Raw genomic sequence first — 21,844 nt, forward strand, 5'->3', positions numbered from 1 at the left:
TTCACTTAAAATAATACACTCTAGTTCCATCCATATTGTTGCAATAAATTTCATTCTTTCTCATGGCTGAGTAATATTCCAGAGTGTATAGGTACCACATTTCCCCTATCCGTTCGTCTGTTGATGAACACTTAGGTTGCTTGCATGTCTTGGCTGCTGTAAATAACGCTGCAGTGAACAAAGAAATGCAAAAGTCCTCAGATAAAAGCCCAGAAGTGGAATTACAGGATCATAGGGAAGCTCTATTTTTAATTATTTGAGTAACCTCCACACTGTTTTCCATAGTGACTGCATCAATTTACAATACCACCAAAAACACATGAGGGTTCCCTTTTCTCCACATCCTTACCAACACTTGTTGTTTGTTGACTTATTGATGATGGCCATTCTGACAGGTGTGAGGTGGTGTCTCACTGTGGTTTTGATTTGCATTTCCCTGGTGATTAGTGACATTGAGTATCTGTATGTGTCCACTGGCCATCTGTGTGTTCTCTCTGGAGATATGATTATTCAGGTCCTCTGCCAAATTTTTCATTAGATTGTTTTTTGATGTTGAGTTATATGAGTTCTTTACATATTTTAAATATGAACTCCTTATCAGATAAATCATTTGCAAATATCTCCTCCCACTCAGTAGGTTGTCTTTTCATTTCGTTCATGGTTTCCTTTGCTATGCAAAAACTTTTTAGTTTGATGTAGTCCCGTTTTGTTTTTTTCTTGTTTCCTTTACCCGAGGAAACATATACAAAAAGATTTCAATAAGAGTGATGTAAAGGAGTTTACCACCAATGTCTTCTAGGAGTTTTATCGTTTTGGGTCTTACATTTAAGTCTTTAATCCATTTAGAGTTTATTTTTGTGAGATATCAGCTGATAGCCTTATGGGATTTCCTTTGTATGTAATACTTTGTTTTCCTCTTGCTGCCTTCAGGGTTGTCTCTAACGTTTGCCATTTTAACTACAACATGTCTTGGTGGAGTCTCTTTGGGTTCCTCCTGTTTGGAACTCTCTGTGCTTCCTGCACTTGGAAGTCTGTTTCTGTTTCCTTTCCCATATTAGGAAAGTTTTTAGCCATTATTTCTTTAAGTAAAGTCTCTGTGGCTTTCTGCCTTTCTTCTCCTTTTGGGATGCCTACAATGTGAATGTTGGAATGCATGCTGTTATCCCAGAGGTCCCTTAAACTATCCTTGTGGCTTTTAATTATTTCTCCTGTTATGATTGGTTGATTTCCACTAGTCTGTCTTCCACTGATCCATTATTTTGTACTAGCTAATCCGCTGTTAATTCCTTCTAATGTGTGTGTGTTTTTTAAATTTCAGTTATTATATTCTTTAGGCCTGCTTGGTTCTTTCTTATACTTTCTAATTCTCTGCTGAAGTTCTAAGTTCCTGTATTCCACTCAAGTTTGGTGAGCATCCTGATGACTTCTTTGAATTTTTTTTAAATATAGTTTATCGATTATGCTATTGCCATTGTCCCATTTCCCCCCTTTCACTCCCCTCCACCCTGCACACCCCTCCCACCCACATTCCCCCCCTTTAGTTCATGCCCATGTGTCATACTTATGTTGTTTAGCTTCTATATTTCCCATACTATTCTTGCCCTCCCCCTGTCTATCTTCTACCTACCATCTATGCTACTTATTTTCTGTACCTTTTCCCCCTCTCTCCTCCTCCCACTTCCCTGGTGCTAACCCTCCATGTGATCTCCATTTCTGTGGTTCTGTTCCTGTTCTAGTTGTTTGCTTAGTTTGTTTTTGTTTTAAGTGGGATTGTTAATAATTGTGAGTTTGCTGTCATTTTACTATACATGTTTTTTATCTTCTTTTTCTTAGATAAGTCCCTTTAACATTTCATATAATAAGGGCTTGGTGATGATGAACTTTAACTTGACCTTATCTGAGAAGCACTTTATCTGCCCTTATCAAAGGCACTTTATCAAGCCTTTCATGACTTGGAATACTTCTTTTCAGCCCCTTCTTGCCTGTAAGGTCTCTTTTGAGAAATCATCTGACAGTCTGATGGGAACTCCTTTGTAGGTTACTGTCTCCTTATCTCTTGCTGCTTCTAGGATTCTCTCCTTCATTTTTACCTTGGCTAATGTAATTATGATGTGCGTTGGTGTGTTTCTTCTTGGGTCCAACTTCTTTGGGACTCTCTGAGCTTCCTGGACTTCTTGGAAGTCTATTTCCTTTGCCAGATTGGGGAAGTTCTCCTTTATTATTTTTTCAAATAACTTTTGCACTTGTTGTTCTTCCTCTTTCCCTTCTGGTACCCCTATAATTCAGATGTTGGAACGTTTAAAGATGTCCTGGAGGTTCCTAAGCCTCTCCTCATTTTTTTGAATTCTTATTTCTTCATTCTTTTCTGTTTGATTGTTTCTTCCTTCTGGTCCACTCCATTGATTTGAGTCCCAGTTTTCTTCCCATCACTACTGGTTCCCTGTACATTTTTCTTTATTTCACTTAGTGTAGCCTTCATTTCTTCATCTAATTTGCGACCAAATTCAACCAATTCTGTAAGCATCCTAATTACCAGTGTTTTGAACTGTGCATCTGATAGGTTGGCAATCTCTTCATCAGTCAGTTGTTCTGGAGCTTTGATCTATTCTTGTGTTTGGGACTTTTTCTTTTTCTTTTTTTTTTTGGTCTTAACGCGCCTGTTAGGTATGAGGGGCAACCTTTAGGTATTCACCAAGGCAAGGCAACCCACATCACTATGTTGTGACACTGTATGTGGGGGAGGGGTCCCAGAGGGAACAATGGTGCTTGCTCTGCTCTCTGCCAGATTTCAGTCACTTCTGCCTCTTCCCCCAAGCAAACTGGGCCCTTCTGGTGCTGACTTCTGGGTGGATGGGTGGGTTTGTGTATGTTCTAGGACCCTGTGGGTCTCTCCAGTGAACTCTCCTGTGAGACTGGGAGTCTCTCCCTGCACCTCAACCCCCACAGGTGTTTTCAATCAGTGTTTTGAGGCTTTTTTCCCTGCACTGGAGCCCTGGCTTGCTCAGGCTGTCTCACTCCCCAGCTTCACCTGGTTTATCTGCATGGGAATGTGGGTCCACCTAGTCCACCAGCCGCATTGCCCGCCATGCCCCTCCACAGTCTGATGCCTCACTGGGTCCACCAGCTTCCACCTGCTCACCTGGGGTCCGCCAGCCACTGCTTTTTTTTGCTGTGACCTCTCTCCGCCCAGCCGCCCAACTCTGCCCCTCCTACCAGTCTGGATGAATGTCTATTTTAACTCCTTGGTTGTCGGACTTTCATACATTTCAGTTTTCTGTCAGTACTGGTTGTTTTTTTGTTTCTAAATTGTCGTTGTCCTTATTTTGGTTGTGCGAGGAGGCACAGTGTGTCTACCTATGCCTCCATCTTGGCCAGAAGTCTGACCTTCTTTGAATTCTTTATCAGGCAAATTATTTACTTTTTTTCTGGAGACTTTTCTTGTCCCCTCAGTTGAGAGATAGATATTCTGGCATTTCATTTTGTTTGACTTCTATGTTTGTTTACATGAATTAGACAGTCTTGAGAAAGTGGCCTGATGTGGAGGTGTCTGCATGTGCTAGGTGGTTTGGGAAGCCAGCGGGAGCCGAAGGTACCTGGGGCACTTGCCCACAGAGCTGGGGAGTCCAGGTGAGGGTGGCGATGCCCTGTGGACCCTGCTTGCTTTCTTTGTTTGGAATCTACCTTGAAGGCAGGCCAAAGCCCCTGGATAGAGCTCCTACTGCCCTCTAGAGGTGTAGTAGACACATACAATGGTGCTCGTGGCCCCTCTGATCCCCCTACCCAGGGAGAGTGACTGCAGTTCACTCTCCAATCTTCTCTATACATTCCTTCCCTCATTAGTTATTTAGAAAGTGGTCTGACATAGCGTGTAGGCATTCTGTGCAGGGTAGTTTGGGAAGTGGGTTGGAGCTGGGCTGGTATTACAACACCTGGGGCTCTGGCCCGAGGACCTGAATGACTCCCTGGCAGGGAGACTAGGTGCACATGGTTCTGCCCTGTTGTCTCTGGAGGCAGAGCCTTCAGGAAGTCTCGCTGGAAATGCGCTGTGCTGACCTTGCAGGCCAAGTCCCCGAATAGAGCCCCTGCCACCCTGTCGACCCCCAGCCTTCTTTGTTGTTTCTTTCTCATTTGCTATTCATTCAGCTGCAGATTAGGCAAGTCCAGCTGCTTCCGATGCTGCTATCTTGAGCACACACAGCATGACCTGCAAACAAAAGCATGTGCACCAGTAATGCCATGCCAGGAGGTGACAGGAAGGCTGAAAGGTGGTGAACCTGGCTGGGAGGACCTCGGGGTGAGGGTAGGGGTAAAAAGCTGGCAGACCAGGGTCTGAAGCTGCCAGGTACCTCCATGCCTCAGCCACATGGTGGCACCCTTACTCCTTTCTAGGAGTCCAGAGGACACCTGAAGTTCCCGAAGGCCCGTGTGGGCGTGTCCCCCTTGGTCTGGCTAATGGCCAGCTCTCCCTTTGCTTCCCAGGTGTAACATGGGGGCCTGTGTGTGCTAGACCTGCTCTGAATTGAGACTCAGGTGTACAGAAACTCTGAAGTTGTGCTCTTGTGACCAGGTCACAAATTGGGGAACAGGCTTGGAGAGCCCTCCTGACTCCTGAGGTCACACAGAAGCTCCTTGGCAGAGTCCGGATTCAAACCTAGCACCATGGTGCCTGTGTTCATAAGCATTTCTTGGGCTAAGAGGGTCACAGAAACAGATTGATGGGTATCCCAGAGCAGCCACACAGCTCCGCCCTGCACCCCCAGACTCACTGCCATCCTTCTGGGCAATGACAGGAAGGGGACAGGGTAGAACCGAGGCTCCAAGACTCTGTGCCCCTTTGCCTGCCTGGATGAGGGGCCACTGGGGCCCAGCACCTACCAGGCTCCAGGGGTTAAGCCTGGTCCCCAACGGGTGTTCATGAAGTTCCCTCTTGTTGAAAGAGTTGGAGGGTGTGACAGGTGAAGCCATTTGCCCCCCCCCCCCCCGGGGGACTGGGGAGTTAGAACTGGAACCTGTGGGAGGGTTTTGGTTTTGTACCATGAAGCATTCATTCATACACAAGTATTTGTGGAATTCCTTCTGTGTGCTCGGCCCCACGCCGGGCGTGGCGGGCACAGCGGACTCCCAGCCTTGTGCATAAGAACGGGCCACATACTCTGTTGCATTGGATCTCCCTCATTTAGGCTTTCCCATGATGGGTGGGAGGTTCTCCACAGCGTTCATGAACTCCGTGTGTGAGAAACTGCGCCCATTTGGGACTTCCAGTCAGAAGGCAGTGTAGGTAAACAAGGCGTGCCTCCTGGCACTGGTTACACAGCAGGAATCCAACAGGACTGGACACTGCCGGAGCCCTGCAGCCATGGGCAGATGGGCTTGAAACATGGCCCCGATCCAGACAAGGGGCTCCCTGAGCTCCCACCATCCTGAGAGCTCAAAACACACCTGTGCCGCAGTGAAAGCATTACCTTCTGTGGGGCACCCACCTGGCCTGCCTCCCTTGAGCTTCCAGAAGAAAAACATAAGAACCAATTACCACTTAACAGGCAGGTCAGTGCATCTACTGCGGGGGTGTGGGACATAACCCAGAAAGTACCTGCTGGTGATAGGAGGCGGGACCCCAGGGGCATGAGGCCTGAGCAGCTCTGCACTGGGGGCTGGGTGGGGAAGACAAAGGCAGAGAGCAAGGAGAGATGCACACACTTGAAGACAGATGAGGCAGAGACCCACCCACCTACAGAGAAGCAGAGCAAGCCAGGCACAGTCCTTACCCATGCCCAGCCTGCTGCTCCCTGCAGACCCCTGTATCAGGCATACACTAGGTGCTCCATAAATGCTGACAGAGCAAGAGTGACACATACAGGCACGTGGAAACAGAAATGCCCATAAATGCACGATGGGGGTGGGAGACTCGGGACTAGGTGGGACCTTGGGGGTCTGCTGGGGCAATGCCCATCACACAGCCATTTAGCTGTGACCCAACAAAGCTGAATGTTTATTGGGCTGCCAAGGTCAGAGCCACCTGGATGAGCAGGTACAGCATCAGCAGGTATGGGTGAAGAAACCGAAGAGGATACCTGACCAGTGTCATTGGTAGAAACTGCTGGACACCCAACAGTTCACATGAGACATTTTAAAAGACCAACAGCCAGACTGTCCTGAAACCTCTGAACTGTGAGACTGGGGCACCCGGGAACAGGGGGAGCTTGGGGCACTGGAGCTGTGAGACCTGTGGGTGGGCCTGGGTGTGTTTCAGCCGGCACCCAGCTCGGGTACAGGTGCAGCTGTAAAACAGAGTCCCACCACCTGGGAGGCACCACCAGGCTCTGAGAGAGACACAGCGGTGTCCCCAGGCGAGAGGCAGCAACCTGAGGCTTCAGACCAAGTCCTCAACTGTCCTCACAGGGATGATGGTCTTGGCTGGCAAGGCCCCTAAAGTCACAGGTCAAGAATGACTTTTTTAACACACCCCATAAAGTCCTGAGTATGTAGAATGCTGTCACCGGGAAGGGACAGAGTCACCTTTCCATAACATCCATCAGGACTCTGTTTACAGGGCCTGAGGACCCCAGTCAGGGGCAGCTGAGGGGCATCCGCCGCCAGAGCCCCCCACACAGGCAGTTCTTGATCCAGCGCTGTTCCCACTGTTTGACAGCCGTTGTCTTATTGGGTGACTTGAGCATGGTGACACAGCCACACCTGCAGGCAGAACCAGGTGGAAGCGGGTGCTGGGTAGGGCCCTCTCCCAACTGCCCCTGGCCCCTGCACCCACTGTTCCCCGAAGCAGGAATGATCTCCTTTGCACTGCCCCCCCACTCCGGCCAGCTCCTCCGCATGCTCCTGCCCCAGCTCAGGCGCTGCCGCCTCACCTCGATGTGGACAGAGCAGGGGCAGGGGGTCCAGTCCTGGCTTGGCACTCCCTGGTGGCATGACACTGGGACTCAGAACCTATGTCTGGGTTGTGTGGCAACTGGGGCCACGTCTACCAAAGGCCGGCACAGGGCCTGGGCCTTGCACCGCTGTGGTTGTTCCTCCATTCCTGCACCTGGGTTGCTGGGAGCTCTGCGAGGGCTGGGTGCTCACTGCTCACCACTGATATCCCCGGAAGGGAAGCCCAGGACCTCCCTGGTCCCTTACAGAAACTGCCTGGTGTGTCCTCTCGGCAGCTCCACAAGGGAGGCACGTTCACAGGTGGGGAAACGAGGCTGAGAGGAGAAGCCTCTCACCCTGAGGTCATGCAGTGGCACAGTGGGGGCAGTGTTCGCTGCGGGACGGATGAAGGGTCCACCGTGGGCGGCTCACCTCGTACAGGACTTGCACTCCTCCGTGGGGAAGGCTCCCAGGTGCAGCCTCCGCAGATGGTCGATCTTGGGCTGTCCAGTTGCCCTGGCAGAGGAGGGTGGAGGGGATCAGAGTCCCACACACACGCACATGTGCACACACGTGTGCAGAGAACACACACACGCACAGAGAGGCACACATGTGCAGTAGATATGTGCGCGCACTAACGTGCAGAGACAGGCACACGTGTACACACATGTATGATGCACCCAAATGTGGCAAAACGCAAGGGAGATGGTGCCTGTGGACGTGCGTCTACACTCCCTGTGCCCACAGAGACACCCCACCCTGGATGGTGCTGGACGCCCTGATGACACCAGACCCCTTGGGTGACACAGAGACCCTGGCAGTAGCAGCCCACAGAGGAGTGGACCTGGTGCTTGGGGCAGGACAGTTGGTTGTACCATGTGACATATATTTGAAAGTTTCCAGAACAAAGCGTTCATAACCTCCCAGTGACCAGCATCCCCACTCAGTCTTTTCTGTGATTCACCAGGCCCTGTCCCACCACGGCACAAGAAAGAAAATGCCAGGAGGTCCCGGAGGTGGGACCACAGGGGTGGGAATGGTCTTCTTTTTTTTTTCTTTTAATTTATCGATTGATTTTAGAGAGAGAGATGAAGAAGGTTGGAGGGAGAGAGAGAAAAAAACATCAATTTGCTGTTCCACTTATTTATGCATTCATTGGTTGCTTCTTGTATGTGCCCTAACTGGGGACCGAACCCGTAACCTTGATGTATCAATATGATGCTCTAACCAACTGAGCTACCTGGCTAGGGCCAACAGCCTTCCTTTTGTTCATTTGCTTGCTGAAACTTCCATCCAAAGTAACAGGCTACTCGGGCAGATCACATCTATTTCTCCATCCAGGGACTACTCAGCAGGGGTGGGCACCTGATGGGTCCCAGTGCAGATGATGGCCCAGCCACTTCATTGCTGTGACCCTGGCTCACGACTGCACCCTTCTGAGCTATTCACTCACCTGTGGGATGGGGACAAAACCCCACCCCACAGTGCTGTGGGCAGTAAAGGGTTAGCTTAGCAGGTCTGGGTTGTCCAGACTTCTGTTGCAAAGACAGGGCTGGCCCTTGACCGCCAGAGTGCCCCTCAGCCCTGTGAAGGTCCTGCCTGATTTAGTGTTTATTGGGGCCTTGGGCCAGGCCGGGTATGGGGCTCAGGCCACACATCAGCCTGACCCCCACAGAGGCTGGAGCCCCAAATACCTGTGGCCGGCCACGTGACACTGCACACAGAAGGTGACAGACCAGGGGGAGGACAACATCACACAGATACCCAAGTGCACAAATCAACAAAGACTGAGGTGATGGTGGAGGGAGTGACAAGGACTGGAAGGCAGGGGAATTCAGTGCCTCAGTGAGGCATGTCTCCTGGGGACAGCATTTAGGTCAAGCTCAGGAGGAAGCAGCAGGCACAGCACGTGCAAAAGCACTGAGGCAGAAGCATGAAGGAGCCGGGTGGGTCTGGGGGGGGCCCTGCAGGAGGAACATGCACAGGGCCCAAGGCAGAGGGCACGCACCTGATAAGGCCATCCAGCTGTAAGGTGGTGGTGCTGCCGGGCAGAGTGGGGGCCTTGCCGAAGTACAGACGCAGGGGCTGCTTGGGCTGCAGGCGGCTGACCAGGCCGTCGCTGACAGGCAGCCAGTCCAGGCTGGGGATGAGCAGCTGGCTGGGCAGCAGGCAGCACTCGTCGACAAGTGCCTCATCTGGCTCGCTCGTGGGGCCCTCATCACGGCCTGCAGAGGAGGACCATGGGATGTCCTGGTCAGCTTGGAGCTCAGGGACCAGGTTAAGGCCCAGCTCTGACCTGACCTTCTGAGTTGCCCTGGAAGCTCCTCCCCCGCTGGCCTCAGCCTTCCCCTCTGTAAAATGGAAACCTAGTCATTCATTTAAAAAACATTCAGCAAGAACTGAGTGCCTTCCTGGGAAGAGGGTTTCAAGAATGACAGAACTTGGCCCTCCAGAAATACACAGCCTGGTGACATGAGACAAACCACCAGGTGTCTAATAATGGCTGATGTTTAATGACCACCCACCCCGTGCTTGAACTTGTGCTGGATGCTGGGGAAACAGTGGAGACCAAGACACAGCCAGTATGACTTAAGGAAATTTATATTCTGGTGGGGGGACCCAACTGGGACTTATATGCTGGTGGGAGGCTAGGATCAGAGAGCTTGGCATCTTACAGCAGATCCAGAGCTTGGTGAGCAGACGGAAGAGCAGGGACATGCTGTCCTGGGTGTCAGAGGTAGCCGTGTACACAGGCAGGCAGCTGGGCTTCAGCAGGCCCCAGATGCGGATGACTACCATCAGTTCCCGCAACATACCAAGTGAGGTACCATCCCGCAGGAAGCTGTGTCCAGGCCGCAGAGGGGCACCCTGTAGGAAAAGGCATTCGGGCTATTTATTTAAATGTGGGTCACATCCTAGGACCTTCACGGGTCCTGGAGCGGGGCTTTTGAAGAGGGGCAGGGAGGGGGCACACCTGGTTGGGCAGGCTCGCCAGCAGGTAGAGCACGAAGTCTCCCACCCACTGTAGGAGCTGTTGCAGAGCCTGGAGTGTGTTCATGTCCAGGACAAACTCCTCTGTCTTGAGGTTGATCATGACCTTGTCAATATCTAGAAAGGGAGGGTGGTCAGGCGTACCCAGTCCCCACCATGCACTGGGACCAACCCCGCTTTACACCCTGGGATCCTCATGACCCACCAGCACCCCTGTGAGCTGGGCCTGGACAAGGCCAACCCAACGCTGTGAATAAGCAAGTGACTGGCAGGATGGCTGAGCCAGGGACTGTGGAGGAAAGGGCTGGATCCACAGCAACAAGGTGTTCACTGACAGCTCTCAGGACAACCCCGCTGCCCCTCAGGCCAGCCTGTGCTGGGGCCCCTGAGCTCCTCCCTGGCATGGCTGACGGAACCGGACTGGACTCCGTCTGTTCCCCTCTGGTTAACATTTGCCTCCAGCTCCAGGCCAACCTTGCGGGCCAAAGTCTCCTCAGTTCAGGTACCACCCCCACACCTGACACACAGGAAGCACCAGCAAACAGTGTTCAGGCAGGACTTGGGACGATCCTGCACAGAACCGTGCAGGCACAGCCACTCTCAGGGCGGCCTGCTAGGAGGGGGTAGGACACACCGACGTCTGTGATCTTGGCACAGATCTCGGTCAGCCGGTCGCCAGGACTCTTATCGGGCGTATTGAGGATATGCGGGCGCAGCAGGGACTTGAGCGTGGAGCTGATGGCGATGAGAAAGAGCTTGGCATGGTAGTCACACACGAGGGTCACAGTGCAGGGCGACAGCTTGCAGAGTGAGGCCTTCATGGCCAGGATCCGGGTGGAGAGGACCTGGGGGTTGTGCAGTATGAGCAGAGACATCCACCTGAGGGGCCTGGGGAAGAGGCTCCTACTACAGTATATAGCGGGGCTGGGCAAGCTGAGGTACCTGCTTAATGTCTCCGGGCCTCACCTCTTTGTGGCAGAATCAGGTAAGAGGCTCTATCTCATAGGATGGGCAGGGTGTCAACCTGGAAGTGGCCCTGCACTCAGGGGACACTGGGCATGTCTAGGGACATCTGTGGTTGTCACACTGGGAGTGCTTCTGGCATTGAGTGGGTGGGGGCCAGGGATGCTGCTCAGCACCCTGTGCCCAGAACAGCCCCCCACCACAGAGACCTGGCCCGGGTGAAAGAGGTGCTGAGGGGAGACCTGGTCTCGTTGGGCAAGTGAACGTGCTAAAGCACGAGAATGCACCGGGCAGTGACCTCATTCCCACCTAGCTCGGCCCTGAACCCCCGCTGCAGCCTCACATCCTCCCTAATAACCTCGCTCCCATCCTATCAGGCCCCTCTCATGAAAGGGACCTATCTCCCTACTTTACTGTCTTACTGGTCACTGCTGGCACAGAGGAAAGTTGCCCATTTCTGAAACTGTTCTTTGTGCGCCCCTGTGTGGAACTTGTACTAGCGTTAAGGGCTCCTTGTGAACGCTAGTGGTTTCACAGGTGCACCGTCACAGCACCCGATCATTGTTCTCTTCCTCTCTGACCTCTAAGCCTATATATTGTTCCTATCCCAGCACGTGTGCGAGCCCCCAGTTCTGCATACACGTGCACTCGTGTACTCTGAGGCGTCTGAGAAGACAGCCCCCGCTGGTGGCAGAGGCGGTGGCCCCAGGGGTTCACGTGTCACCAGGGGGCTCTGACTTCTTAAAGAAAACTCTCCAGGTAAAGAACAAGGTAGAAAGATGGGCGCACGAGGAACCGGACTACCTGCTGCAGGGCAGCTTTCTGGCGCGTGTACTCCTCGTGCAGCCGCTCCACCAGGCTCTGCACCATCGTGGGCTGCACGTGAAGCAGGATGTCCCACCAGTCATAGCCGGTCACCATGCAGTATTCCAGCAGGAAAAGCAAGTGCCGCAGGGCCAGGTTCACATCCAGTGTGTGGCCCATGGAGGGCGAGATGCGCAGCATGCTCAGCTGTGGGAGAGGGACGGCTGGTGAGACCCCTAAGGGAGTGCTGGGCAGATGACGTTCCTAGCCCCGCCTAAGGCTCTGGGGGCCACGCTCCCTCCCAGGAGCTGGTGGCCCTGCTGCATGTGGGCAGTCAGAGCCCGGCACGTGCAAGTGTTAATGGGCTTGAGGCGGCCACACGGCACTTTCCAAAAACGACCCGAGAGACTGCCCTACACCCTCACACGCATTTGGGGGGACTGGACCCATCCTTTAGGCTCCACGATGGATGCAAACCAATGAGTGGGAGCCGTGGGGAGCCCTCCAGACACAGACATGGCTCCCCAGGGAAGTTGAGCCCCCCACACAAGGAGAGGCCTGTGGAATGACAGCGGGGCAAGGCCCATACACCTGTACTGAGGAAATGGACCAGGATTCTGCTGGAAGCCAAAAACACAAGTGACAGGCAGGCACCAGACAGAGCCCATTTGCCCCAGGGCAGCCAAGGATGGAGTGGGTTGCTCTCCCATAAACACCGAGGGGGTAGCTCTGGAGCACCCAGGGCAGTGCTTACCTTCCCGTGGTTGTCAATGCCCACAAGGGCCAAGGAGGTCCAGGACAGTTGCATGGCCTTAAAGTGAACGGCAGGGCCCGTGGTCCGGGGGCGCTTAATGGCTGGCTCATCCATGGAGCGTGGAGCTGTAGAGCTGTAGAATATGGCCATGGTCTGCAGTGACAGCCGGTGCACAATGTGGACGCTGCCATCATGGAAGGCCAAGGCCAGCCCTAGGGGAGGGGCACACGCAGGGTCAGGAAAGGCCTGGAACATGCCCACTGGTGGCTGTGGGGCTGCCTAGCTCTGGACAATGCAAAGTGGCTGCCCTGGGGATGGGTGAGCCCCAAGACACAAACAGCTCACCACCCCATGTCTGGCCAGCCGCCCCCACAGCCACTATCCCCTCCTCCTTTGCTAACAGGCCACCAGAGTCAGCAGAACAAGGTGCCACCAGCTCAGGCTGCATATTCCCAGAGTCCGTGCAGCTGACTCTATGTTTCGACTGATGTGAACAAACACAGCTTCCAGGGGGACCAGGTGGGAAAGGACAGGAGCACACAAAGGGCCTCATGGCAGGAACACAAGTCAGGGAGTTCACAGACTCCTCGAGCCCAAAGCTGTGATGAACGTGCAGCAGGGTTGGGGCTGACTGTTAGCCATCCCAGTGATTCCAACCTGACTCACTCATGGTCAAAGGCTCCAGGGACTGAACCAGGATCAATGTCTCAGCTGCTATGACAAAGGGCACTGCTTATCTGGAGAGTTTACCCTCAAGTCTCCAACCTCTGCCTTATTGGTTTCTAACAGCTCTTTACATATTAAAGATGCAGCTTTTCATATCCTAAAAGTGGAGAGCCTCAAAGCTCTTTGAGCTGGTTGGGTCCTGAAAGCAAAGCCACCTCCTCGTCAGGTACCGACTCGAGACTAGGAGGCAGCTCCCATGGCTCTAAGACCTAAGACCCCAGCTCCAAGCCCACCGTACCGAGGCCAGGGTAGAACTGCGTGTCGCTGGCCACCTTCAGGTCCGTGTTGGTGAGTGAGATAGGCAGCTTGGGTAGTGCCACAGCAGAAACTCGGTCCAGGTCATTGGTGGCCGACAAGATCCGCCACTTGAGAATCATGGGCTGCTTGTCACCAACTAAACATAGGGCAGGGACGCAGGACAGCAATGGAATGAAGACAGGCACCACAATGATGGGCCCCAAAGGGGACAATAGCCAAGACCCCTTCTCTGATCCCAGCACCTGCCCTCCACCAGGGGCCCCACCTCAGCCCTGGCCACTCAACATATCATACCCCAGCCAGCTGGTTGGTACAGGACAGGCACATGACCCAAGGTGGCCAAGAGAACCCAGTCCTGGGACTTCCTGGGGACAGGGGAGAGGCATCCTCCAGGAAGGTGTCAGCTGGCAACAGGGGGTACCCACTTGCTGGAGCCAACGTGATGAGAAGGGGGATGCTACCCCTGACCCTGCTGCCACACAAAACCCAAGCTCCCTTGTGACTTGCTAGCTTGGGTTGGGTTTGTCCCTTACAACCTAAGAGGTCCTAGGTGGGACCCCAGCTGTCCCCACCAGATAAGATGCATCCCCTCCCTGCACTCACCCCCCCCACGTATTAATGAAGCCTCCTGCACCCAACAAGAAATGGAGTGACTTCCATGAATCTAGGCGTGGCCAGTGGGCACTGGCGAACTGTGGTGTAAGCAGAGGATCCAGCAGTGCCTGTGCCTGGGACGCTGCGGGGAACAGGCTGGGTTGCAGGGCATGTGCCACGGGAGGACAGGCCTGGTTGGTGGGCAGCAGCCCAAGCTGGGAGGCTAACGGTAGGCACATGGAACCAAGCATCTAGGTGCAGCCAGATGACCTGGTCCAGAGTAATATGAACTGTGGTTTTGAGCCTGAGTTTAGGGCTAATGTGTTACATGGCGAAGCTGACTGTCAAAGGACTCGTCTCTGCCACTGTCAGCGTCCAGATGTGTGCCCCAGGGGCTTCCTCACAGTTTATAAACTTGCTGCACCCTGGCTGGAGTGGCTCAGGGGACTGATTGCTGGCCTGTGAACTGAAAGGTCACTGGTTCAACTCCCAGTCAGGGCACATGCCTGGGTTGCCGGCAGGGTCCCCAGTTCAGGGTGTACAAGAGGCAACCGATCAATGTATCTCTCACACACAGATGTTTCTCTCCCTCTTTTTCTCCCTCCCTTCCCCTCCCTCTAAAAATAAATAAAATCTTTAAAATAAATAAATAAAGTTGCTGCAAACCCCGTAAGGGAGTCTCAGCAAATGCTGTTCCCAGGGGAAATCGAAGCCCAGAAAGGTCGGAGTGGAATTCAGTCTCTGGCATGAAGATATTACAGAGTGTAAAGGTAACAACCAGCACACAGTTCCAGGGAAGGCTTGCAGGACAGGAACTGTGCCCAGCCACTCAAACCCTCCCTTCACTAACTGGTACACCCTGAGGCCCCGATGCAGCCCTGCCTGCGCCCTGTGGGGCCACCCACCACTGTCCAAAAGCTCCCCAGGATACCTGTCCTGGGACAGGGCAACGTGCCTGTTCATGTCAATTCCTCCGTAGCCACAATGGCAGCTTATGTAACCACCTCGAGCAGCAAATGACACACCAAGGGACCTCTTGATGCGGCTTTATTAGTGGTTTCCGCTTAGCAACCCCCTGCGGGTCCAACCACCCCAGGGTCCATTAGCGCTAATCAGCAAAAAGCAGAGCTTTCTTTCGATGGGAAAACGCCTGCATCTGTGTATTTGGGCAAGGCTTCCCCCCTACAGCTCCACCATCAGGGGATGAAAACTAATGGCTTTTCCAGCCTGCCACTGTCTTCAGGTCAGGCCAGTGCGTCCCAGGGTCTGTGTCAAAGAGGAGGGTGTGCTGGTCTTGGGGCCAACCTGAGGGACACAGGGGCTCCCCGTGGGTGAAGGGTGGGCGTGTTCTTGGTAAACTCAGTTAACCCTTGCAGCCTTGGTTTCCTCACTCTCAACCAGGGTTTCTGAAAGACCCATGGCTTTTAGGATTAAGTGCCTCCCTGCAGCCCACGCCCCCTGCTGAGCTGGCTCTAGCTGCTGGCCTCACAGACCACGACTGTGGCTCTGCTGTTTCACTAGCCATGTTCCCACAGGGGGTTTCAGGTGGAGGTGGTTGGGCTGCCTGTTGGTGACTATGGGCCTCTCTGAGCCTCAGTTTCCCCAAATTAAAACTCAAGTACCCCAGCCCCATGGAGGGAACTCACCCACAGGAGAGATCTGCTGGAAAATGTTGTTCACGGGAAGCCCTTCCTTCCGCAGGGACCAGCACTCCACAATGCTGCTTGTCTGGTTGGACGCGCACAACAGCACCTGGGGGGGCGGCGGGTGGCTCGATGAGGAGGCAGCACTTTGGGCATCCACACCTCACGGGGGCACTTGGGCTAACCCAGGCTCGGGTGCTGGCCTCCCTGATACAGCCACCTCCCCTTCCTGGACCTCTGTTTCCTCGGTCGCTCACACTGGCCCCAACCTCACAGCAACTGTGGACTTGAACCCAGGTGTACCCATCCGCCACCTTGCCGGAACAGCACACCCCATGCCAGTGGTGCCCTCCGTGGCAGGCGTTTGGGCCTTACTGCTGTGCAGTTACAATGGGAACCACAGTGACCTAGTGGGGTTGGCTGAACAGCAGCCCCAAAGATGTCCCTGTCTTGGTTTCAGGACCTGCTTACATGTCATCTCACACAGTAAAGGGGTTCTGCAGGTGGGATTAAGACAAAGACTCTGAGATGGGGATGACCCTGATTCTCCGGGGTCCCAGTGCCCTCATAAGAGGAGGCAGGAAGGTCAGACAGAGTCAGAGCTAGAAGAGGCTGCACTGCTGGCTGTGACGACGGAGGAAGGGGCCATGAGCCAGGGATACAGTGCCTCTAGAAGCTGGAAAAGGCTAGAAATGGTTCTCCCTGGAGCCTCTAAAAGGACCAGCCCTGCCTGCAGCTGGGTTAGCCCGCAAGACCCGAGTTGGACGCCCAGCCGAAACTGAAGGTGAGAAGTGTGTTGCATCATGGCTGCATCCCCAGTGACCTTACCTGCTCGGACATGTCACGGGCCAGGAATTTGAGGTGGGTGATGGCGGGAAACTTGTCCTTGCGGTTGAGGTCGGTGGTGCAGCGCATGAAGAGCGAGGGCAGGATCTCGGTGTCGATGCGACACTTCTCGCTGACCACACTCACACACACCTTGTAGAACTGCACGGGAGAGGCGCTGCTGCCATCTGCCGTGGCCACCACGATGTTGCCACCGCCCGTGAAGGCGATGTCCGCCAGGGCAACGCGGCCACGCAGCCGGCATAGGCTCTCCGTCGATGTCAGCACCTGCCCACTGGGCTTGAGTAGGGACACGGTGACCAGACCGCTGACCGTCACCGCAATCCAGCCCTCCATGGGCTTGCCCCCAAACAGCGTGAGGGACGGTGAGAACTTGACACGGGAGAACTTCTCCCCAAAGCTGGAAGCGCCTGACTGTGGGAGAGTAAGCAAGGGGTCTTAGTCCTGGTGCCACCCGCCAAGGACAGGCAGAAAGATGCCCTATCTGGCTGTAAGGGTCAGCCTCCGGTGACCCGACAACCCATGAGGCAGAAGCTACGAGAGCATGGACTTGAATTCAAATCCTGCCTTGGCCACTTGAGCACCATGTGACGTGGGCCTCTCTGACCCTCTGTCTCCTCATCTGTACTTCAGAGGCCCATGGTGAGGATCAAATGACTGAATACATGAAAGACAGGAGTCAGCAACCTTCTTGTGTAAGGGGCCAGGCACTCATCATTTTCAGGTTTGTGGGCCAGGTGGCCCCTGCTGTGACCACCTGCTCCTTGTCTGAGTCTGTGGAAGCAGCTGCCGATGAGACTGTTCACAGAAACAGGTGGAGCTGCATTTGGCCTGCAGGCTACACTGGCAGACCCCTATATTAAGAATTCAGGAGGTGCCATGAAAGTACTGGCTGCTGCTATTTTATTACTGTTACATGTTTCAAAATTAGGTTTAAGTTATGATTTACAAGCAACAAAATTTGCTCTTTTTAGGCATATGGTTCCAGGGGTCTTGACAAACGTGTTGTCATGGAAAACCATAAAAATCATGACCAGAATCCACTCCCCTCTAAAGGGCCCTCATGCCCCTTAGCAGTCAGTCCCCACCCAATCCCACCCTGGGTCCCGAGTGGTATCACTAGTTTTGCCTTTTCTAGAATTCTACCAGAGTGGGACCCGTGCACTGCCTTTATGCCTGGCTCCTTCCACTCAGCAGGACACTCCTGAGCACTGTCTGTGCTGTTTCATCACTGAACCAGAAGGTGTGAACCAGACCCAGGGCTCGAAAAGCTAGAGGATGCTGGTGATAGGAGAGGAGGAGCCAAGGTGGCAGGTGGACGGATAAAGTGAATGGCCTCATCCACCATACCTACTCACTCAGGCAGACACTCACCTTTTCCACATGCAGTGCCAACTTCACACCGTTGTGTAGCCAAGACAGGGCCACAATGGGGTCCCCCTCCACCAGGCTTCCCACAGGGCTCTCCCAGCTGTTGGCCAGGTGGTCCGCCATGCTCCAGCACTTGATCTGCCCATTAGCATCAGCTGACAGGAGCCGGGAGCCTGCAGGAAGCAGACCTGCATCACAAACCCCCACCGTAGGCAGGGATCATCACCCGCAGCACATCAAGAGCTTGGGAGGAGCCAGCCTAGTGGTGGAAGAGCAAAGGAGTGCCACAAGGCATGGTGCAGAAATAGCTCTGAACATGGGAACAGGAAGAGCACTAGCCACAAAGCCTTAAGTTGAAGGTTTGGGTCCCAGCTCTGACTTTGGGGAGAGGACCAAGAAAAGACAGAATACATCCCCCTGGGATTTCGGATGAGCATCACCATGGTCGCCCTTGGCCACACAGGACCCTACTGAGCCTGTCGGCCCCACCCTCACCTGACTGGTCCCACTCAAGGCAGGTGATGGCCTCGCTGTGCTCTGAGCTGATGGAGTGCACGTCCCAGGGGTGCTCCGTGTCCAGGATGTGGATCAGGCGGGTCAGGTCTGCAGGGGACGGTGGACAGTCAGCACAGTGACAATGACATGGCCCTAAAGACTCCAGGGGGACTCAGGGAGGAACCCAGCATATGTCCCACCCACAGGGAAGTCATGAAGATGCTGCTGACCACATCGACAGCCCAGGTGCTACCGAGGAACAGGCATGCGTTCCCCAGGGAACACAGAGTAGGCCTGTGAGCCGCCACCAGTGTGTCTACAACCCAGAAAACAGAATCAGAAGAAAATGACCCCAAAATGCAAACAGTGGGCTTCTCTTCACAGAAGATAATAGGTGGTTCTCTTTATCCTAAATTTCTGTGCTTCTCTAATTTTCTCTAATGAATGCACATCACTCAAACGTTGGAGAGAAGATGGCTGGTGGCGATGAACCTTAGAGGCTTTCAAAAGTCAAAAGTGCCATGTCAGGTCTGGAAACTGAGGCACAAGTCTCCCCAACAAGCCTGAGTAGAATGCCCACCTTTACCCCCTCCACTACACAGGGGTCATCCCAGCATCCACCAGGCACCAGGTGTGGGAGAGCACCATCACAGCAGCCATCACTTAAATGGGTGGCTCACTAAGGACAGCAGCCACCAGTTAAATGGGAGGTAGCCCACAGAGGACAGCAGCCACCAGTTAAATGCATCTGTCTTTTGCACCCTGAAAGGTTGGGGCCTTCACCACCCCCCAGATATGAATGAGGTGGGAGATGGCTCCCACCCAGGCCTGGAGACCTGGTGTCTCCCCACGGCAATGTGCCAGGTGCCATGGAGCCAGGGGTATAACACTGTGTGGGGAGGGGAGGGGAACGAGAGGGGAGGGAATGGGGGTTGGACTGGAGGTAAAGGGGTGTACCCTGGTCATCATTCCGGAGGTCCGTGGTGAAAGCGATGAGGTTGCGGCAGGACCAGGCACATGCCAGGGGTACTGATGGACAGTGGGTGCTCTTGGGCCACTTCTCCCACTCGCAGACGTAAGCCAGATCCATTGGGCCCACCTGCCACAGGTCACACACCAAGGACAGTCACCTGAGGAAGAGAATGACCACCTGAAGGAGGAAGTGACAGGGAGGACTGGCTCACCTTCACCAAGTGCCTGCAGGTTGCTGTATGCCATGCTGGATGCTGAGTCATCAAGAGAAATGAAAAGCACCCAATTCCTGCCCTGGGGTCTTGTATATGTGTGAGGGGGAGGGCTGCATTTTAAACACAGAGCCAGAGAGGTCTCATTGGGGAGAAAACATTTGAGCAAAGGTGCAAGAGAATGCACTGAGGCACACAGATGTCTGGGGAGGAGCACTGCTGGGGGAGGGGACAGCCGATGCGAAGGCACAGAAGGTGGGTCTAGCCTGGGGTGTTTAAGAAGCGGCCCAGTGATTGATGTAAGGCTGGGGTAAGGGCAGGTCGTGCAGGTCCCTGTGGGCTTCCACCCTTGGTGACAAAAGTAAGAGTCCCAGGAGGGCTGTGACTTATTTGTGTTTTGACAGGACCCCTCTGCTGTCTGGAGAATGCACCTCGGAGGCGGGTGAGGAGAATGAGCAGTGGAAACTGAGAAGAGGTGGGACCTTGGGTCTCTCCTTTAGGAAGGGCTGAGTTGGGGAGACAGGTTGGGGAAGTTAGCAGTTTGGGTCTTGGTGTGGGACTTAGGAATGGTGAAGAATAACAGTAAGAGTGAACCCTTCCTCAGGGCTCAGTGCCTGGCATGGATTACAGGTTATCTTTCACTACTGCAAAAGCCCAGTGAGGTTGTTGGTACGATCAACTCCATTTTCTCAGTCACTACCTCTACCCTCACATCCCCAATTCTTCAGATCCTACCCGAGAATACCAAAGCCCCGCCCACAACTCCCCAAAGCACTCCTTCCCCATCCCCTTCAGTCTTTGCTTTCCAGACCTTGCTCTCAATTTGCCTCTCGAGCCTCCAGGCCCAGACTAAACTAACAAGCTTCACTTCAGAGACCTCAAACAATCTCTAGGCGTGTTCCCAAAGCCCTCCGGCCCCGCCCTTAACACCGTTTGCTTTCCAGACCCCTCCCCGACAACCTGGCCCTCCAGGTCCTCTAGAGACTCCAAGCCCCATACCAAGGACCCCACGCAATCTCTACGTCCCTCCCCCAAGTCCCCCACAACCTCAAGCCCCGCCCTAAACCCGCCCCAGGTGGAAAGCCCTAGGCCCCGCCCCGATTTCCCCCTGCTGGAGAACCCGTTTCCACCACCCACTCCCAGACCACGCCCAGAGCTCCAGGCAGTGTACCCAGCACCCTTTGCTTTCTAGACCCGCCCTCTGACCTCACAGGCCCCGCCCCGGGCTCGCCAGTCCCCGCCTTCCCTGGGACGCACCTCCCCCCCGGGGTTACCGGGAGGCTGGCTGACCCCCCGGTAACCCTTGTGTCCCTTCGTTTACCTGGTCGGCTCGTGCGCCGCGGCCGCAGACCGCACTCACTCTAACACCCCGACTCCAGCGCCGCCATCTTCCCTAAGACCATTGAGTCTCCCGCGCAGTGCGAACGCTTCCCAGAGACTTCTGGGACGGCAGCGGCTGGGGCTCCGGCCCCGCCCCACTTCCGGACTTGTTTGTGTGAGCGTGATAGACTCCTATCTGTTACCTGAGTTTTATTTGTTAGAGTAACGGGTATTTTTCCAGCCCCAATGAACTACCCCATTTGGTTATGCTGTGTGCTGCACTGTCATATAAAGATGGGTTGCTAAACCTTTGTAACATAATTCACCCTAATGAAAGTATATATATATATATATATATATATATTCTCTAAATAACCCCAGGGTCTAGACTCCCCCACCCAACTCGTGTTCCTTTTTGTGACACATCAGTCCGAAGTAGACTGATAAAAAGGTTAGCGTGTCACCTGTGCGAGGATAACACGTAAATTCGCGAGATGTGTGTCCCACATTTTGTTTTTCTAAAATCTGTGGGTGGGGAACTGAGGTTGGGTGAGAAGGTGCCTTGCTCAGTCCAGGGCTGTCCCAACCTCAAAACTCATTCTCAACTCCTCCTGTACAAGGTGGTTCCATTCTGTATTTGCATACTTTTGTATTGTTTATAGGTAGGCAGGCAGGTGCGGATAGGTGAGGTAACTTACCCAACATTCCAGATTCCCACACCTTCCCCAACTTCTCCAAAAGCTATGTTGTTCCTACTAGGTGCTACACTCTCCCCAGTTTGGAGGGTCTTCTGTAGGACGGCCTCCTGGGATTTCAGGGGAGGGTGATCAGGCGGAAGGCACCACCTGGACAAAGGCCTGAAGACCCGGCAGCCTGGGAACCGAGCTGAGGAAGAGGAGCAAGAAGGACCCCACACAGCTGCACTCCCTGAGGCCCAGTCCTGTCCTCTGGGAAGCTGGGGTTGGATCCCCTTTACAAATGGGAGCCTCCAAGCTTGTTACTCAAATATCTCCTTTTGTCCTCATTACTTG

The 21,844-nt window shown here is 53.9% G+C and overlaps 1 protein-coding gene across 5 annotated transcripts; it reads right to left on the reverse strand.

The window, feature by feature from the left end:
• Positions 1-717: 717 nt before the first annotated feature.
• MED16 (mediator complex subunit 16) lies at positions 718-20,947 on the reverse strand. Of its 5 annotated transcripts, XR_004904643.1 has the most exons (16): positions 20,815-20,947; positions 19,267-19,439; positions 18,310-18,417; positions 17,818-17,987; positions 16,426-16,857; positions 15,601-15,706; positions 13,341-13,496; positions 12,377-12,588; positions 11,623-11,829; positions 10,490-10,700; positions 9,839-9,972; positions 9,540-9,732; positions 8,873-9,089; positions 7,297-7,380; positions 3,385-6,693; positions 718-1,426 (listed from the first exon to the last, which is right to left on the reverse strand). XR_004904643.1 is itself a non-coding variant. In XM_028519897.2 (15 exons), exons 2-15 carry the CDS (start codon positions 19,397-19,399, stop codon positions 6,567-6,569), a joined length of 2,490 nt encoding a protein of 829 aa, XP_028375698.1. In that variant the 5' UTR covers positions 19,400-19,408; positions 20,815-20,947; the 3' UTR covers positions 5,966-6,566. The 5 variants fall into 5 exon arrangements, 4 of the variants coding, with proteins under 4 accessions (XP_028375698.1, XP_035887986.1, XP_028375697.1 ...); XM_028519897.2 differs by lacking the exon at positions 718-1,426 and having other exon boundaries at positions 5,966-6,693; positions 19,267-19,408; XM_036032093.1 differs by lacking the exon at positions 718-1,426 and having other exon boundaries at positions 5,966-6,693; positions 20,700-20,947.
• Positions 20,948-21,844: the final 897 nt, after the last annotated feature.

This window comes from Phyllostomus discolor, chromosome 8 (genome assembly GCF_004126475.2).
Source record: "Phyllostomus discolor isolate MPI-MPIP mPhyDis1 chromosome 8, mPhyDis1.pri.v3, whole genome shotgun sequence".
NCBI classification, from domain to species: Eukaryota; Metazoa; Chordata; class Mammalia; order Chiroptera; family Phyllostomidae; genus Phyllostomus; species Phyllostomus discolor.

Bases quoted from the DNA above. Each gene is read 5' to 3' on its own strand.
- MED16 (XM_036032092.1), bottom strand. From the start codon at position 19,544: ATGACTCAGCATCCAGCATGGCATACAGCAACCTGCAGGCACTTGGTG. The intron at 17,988-18,309 runs GTGAGGGTGGGG...TGCTTCCTGCAG, and splicing joins CCTTGAGTGGGACCAGTCAG to GCTCCCGGCTCCTGTCAGCT. The intron at 11,830-12,376 runs GTAAGCACTGCC...CCTCTCCCACAG, and splicing joins GCATTGACAACCACGGGAAG to CTGAGCATGCTGCGCATCTC.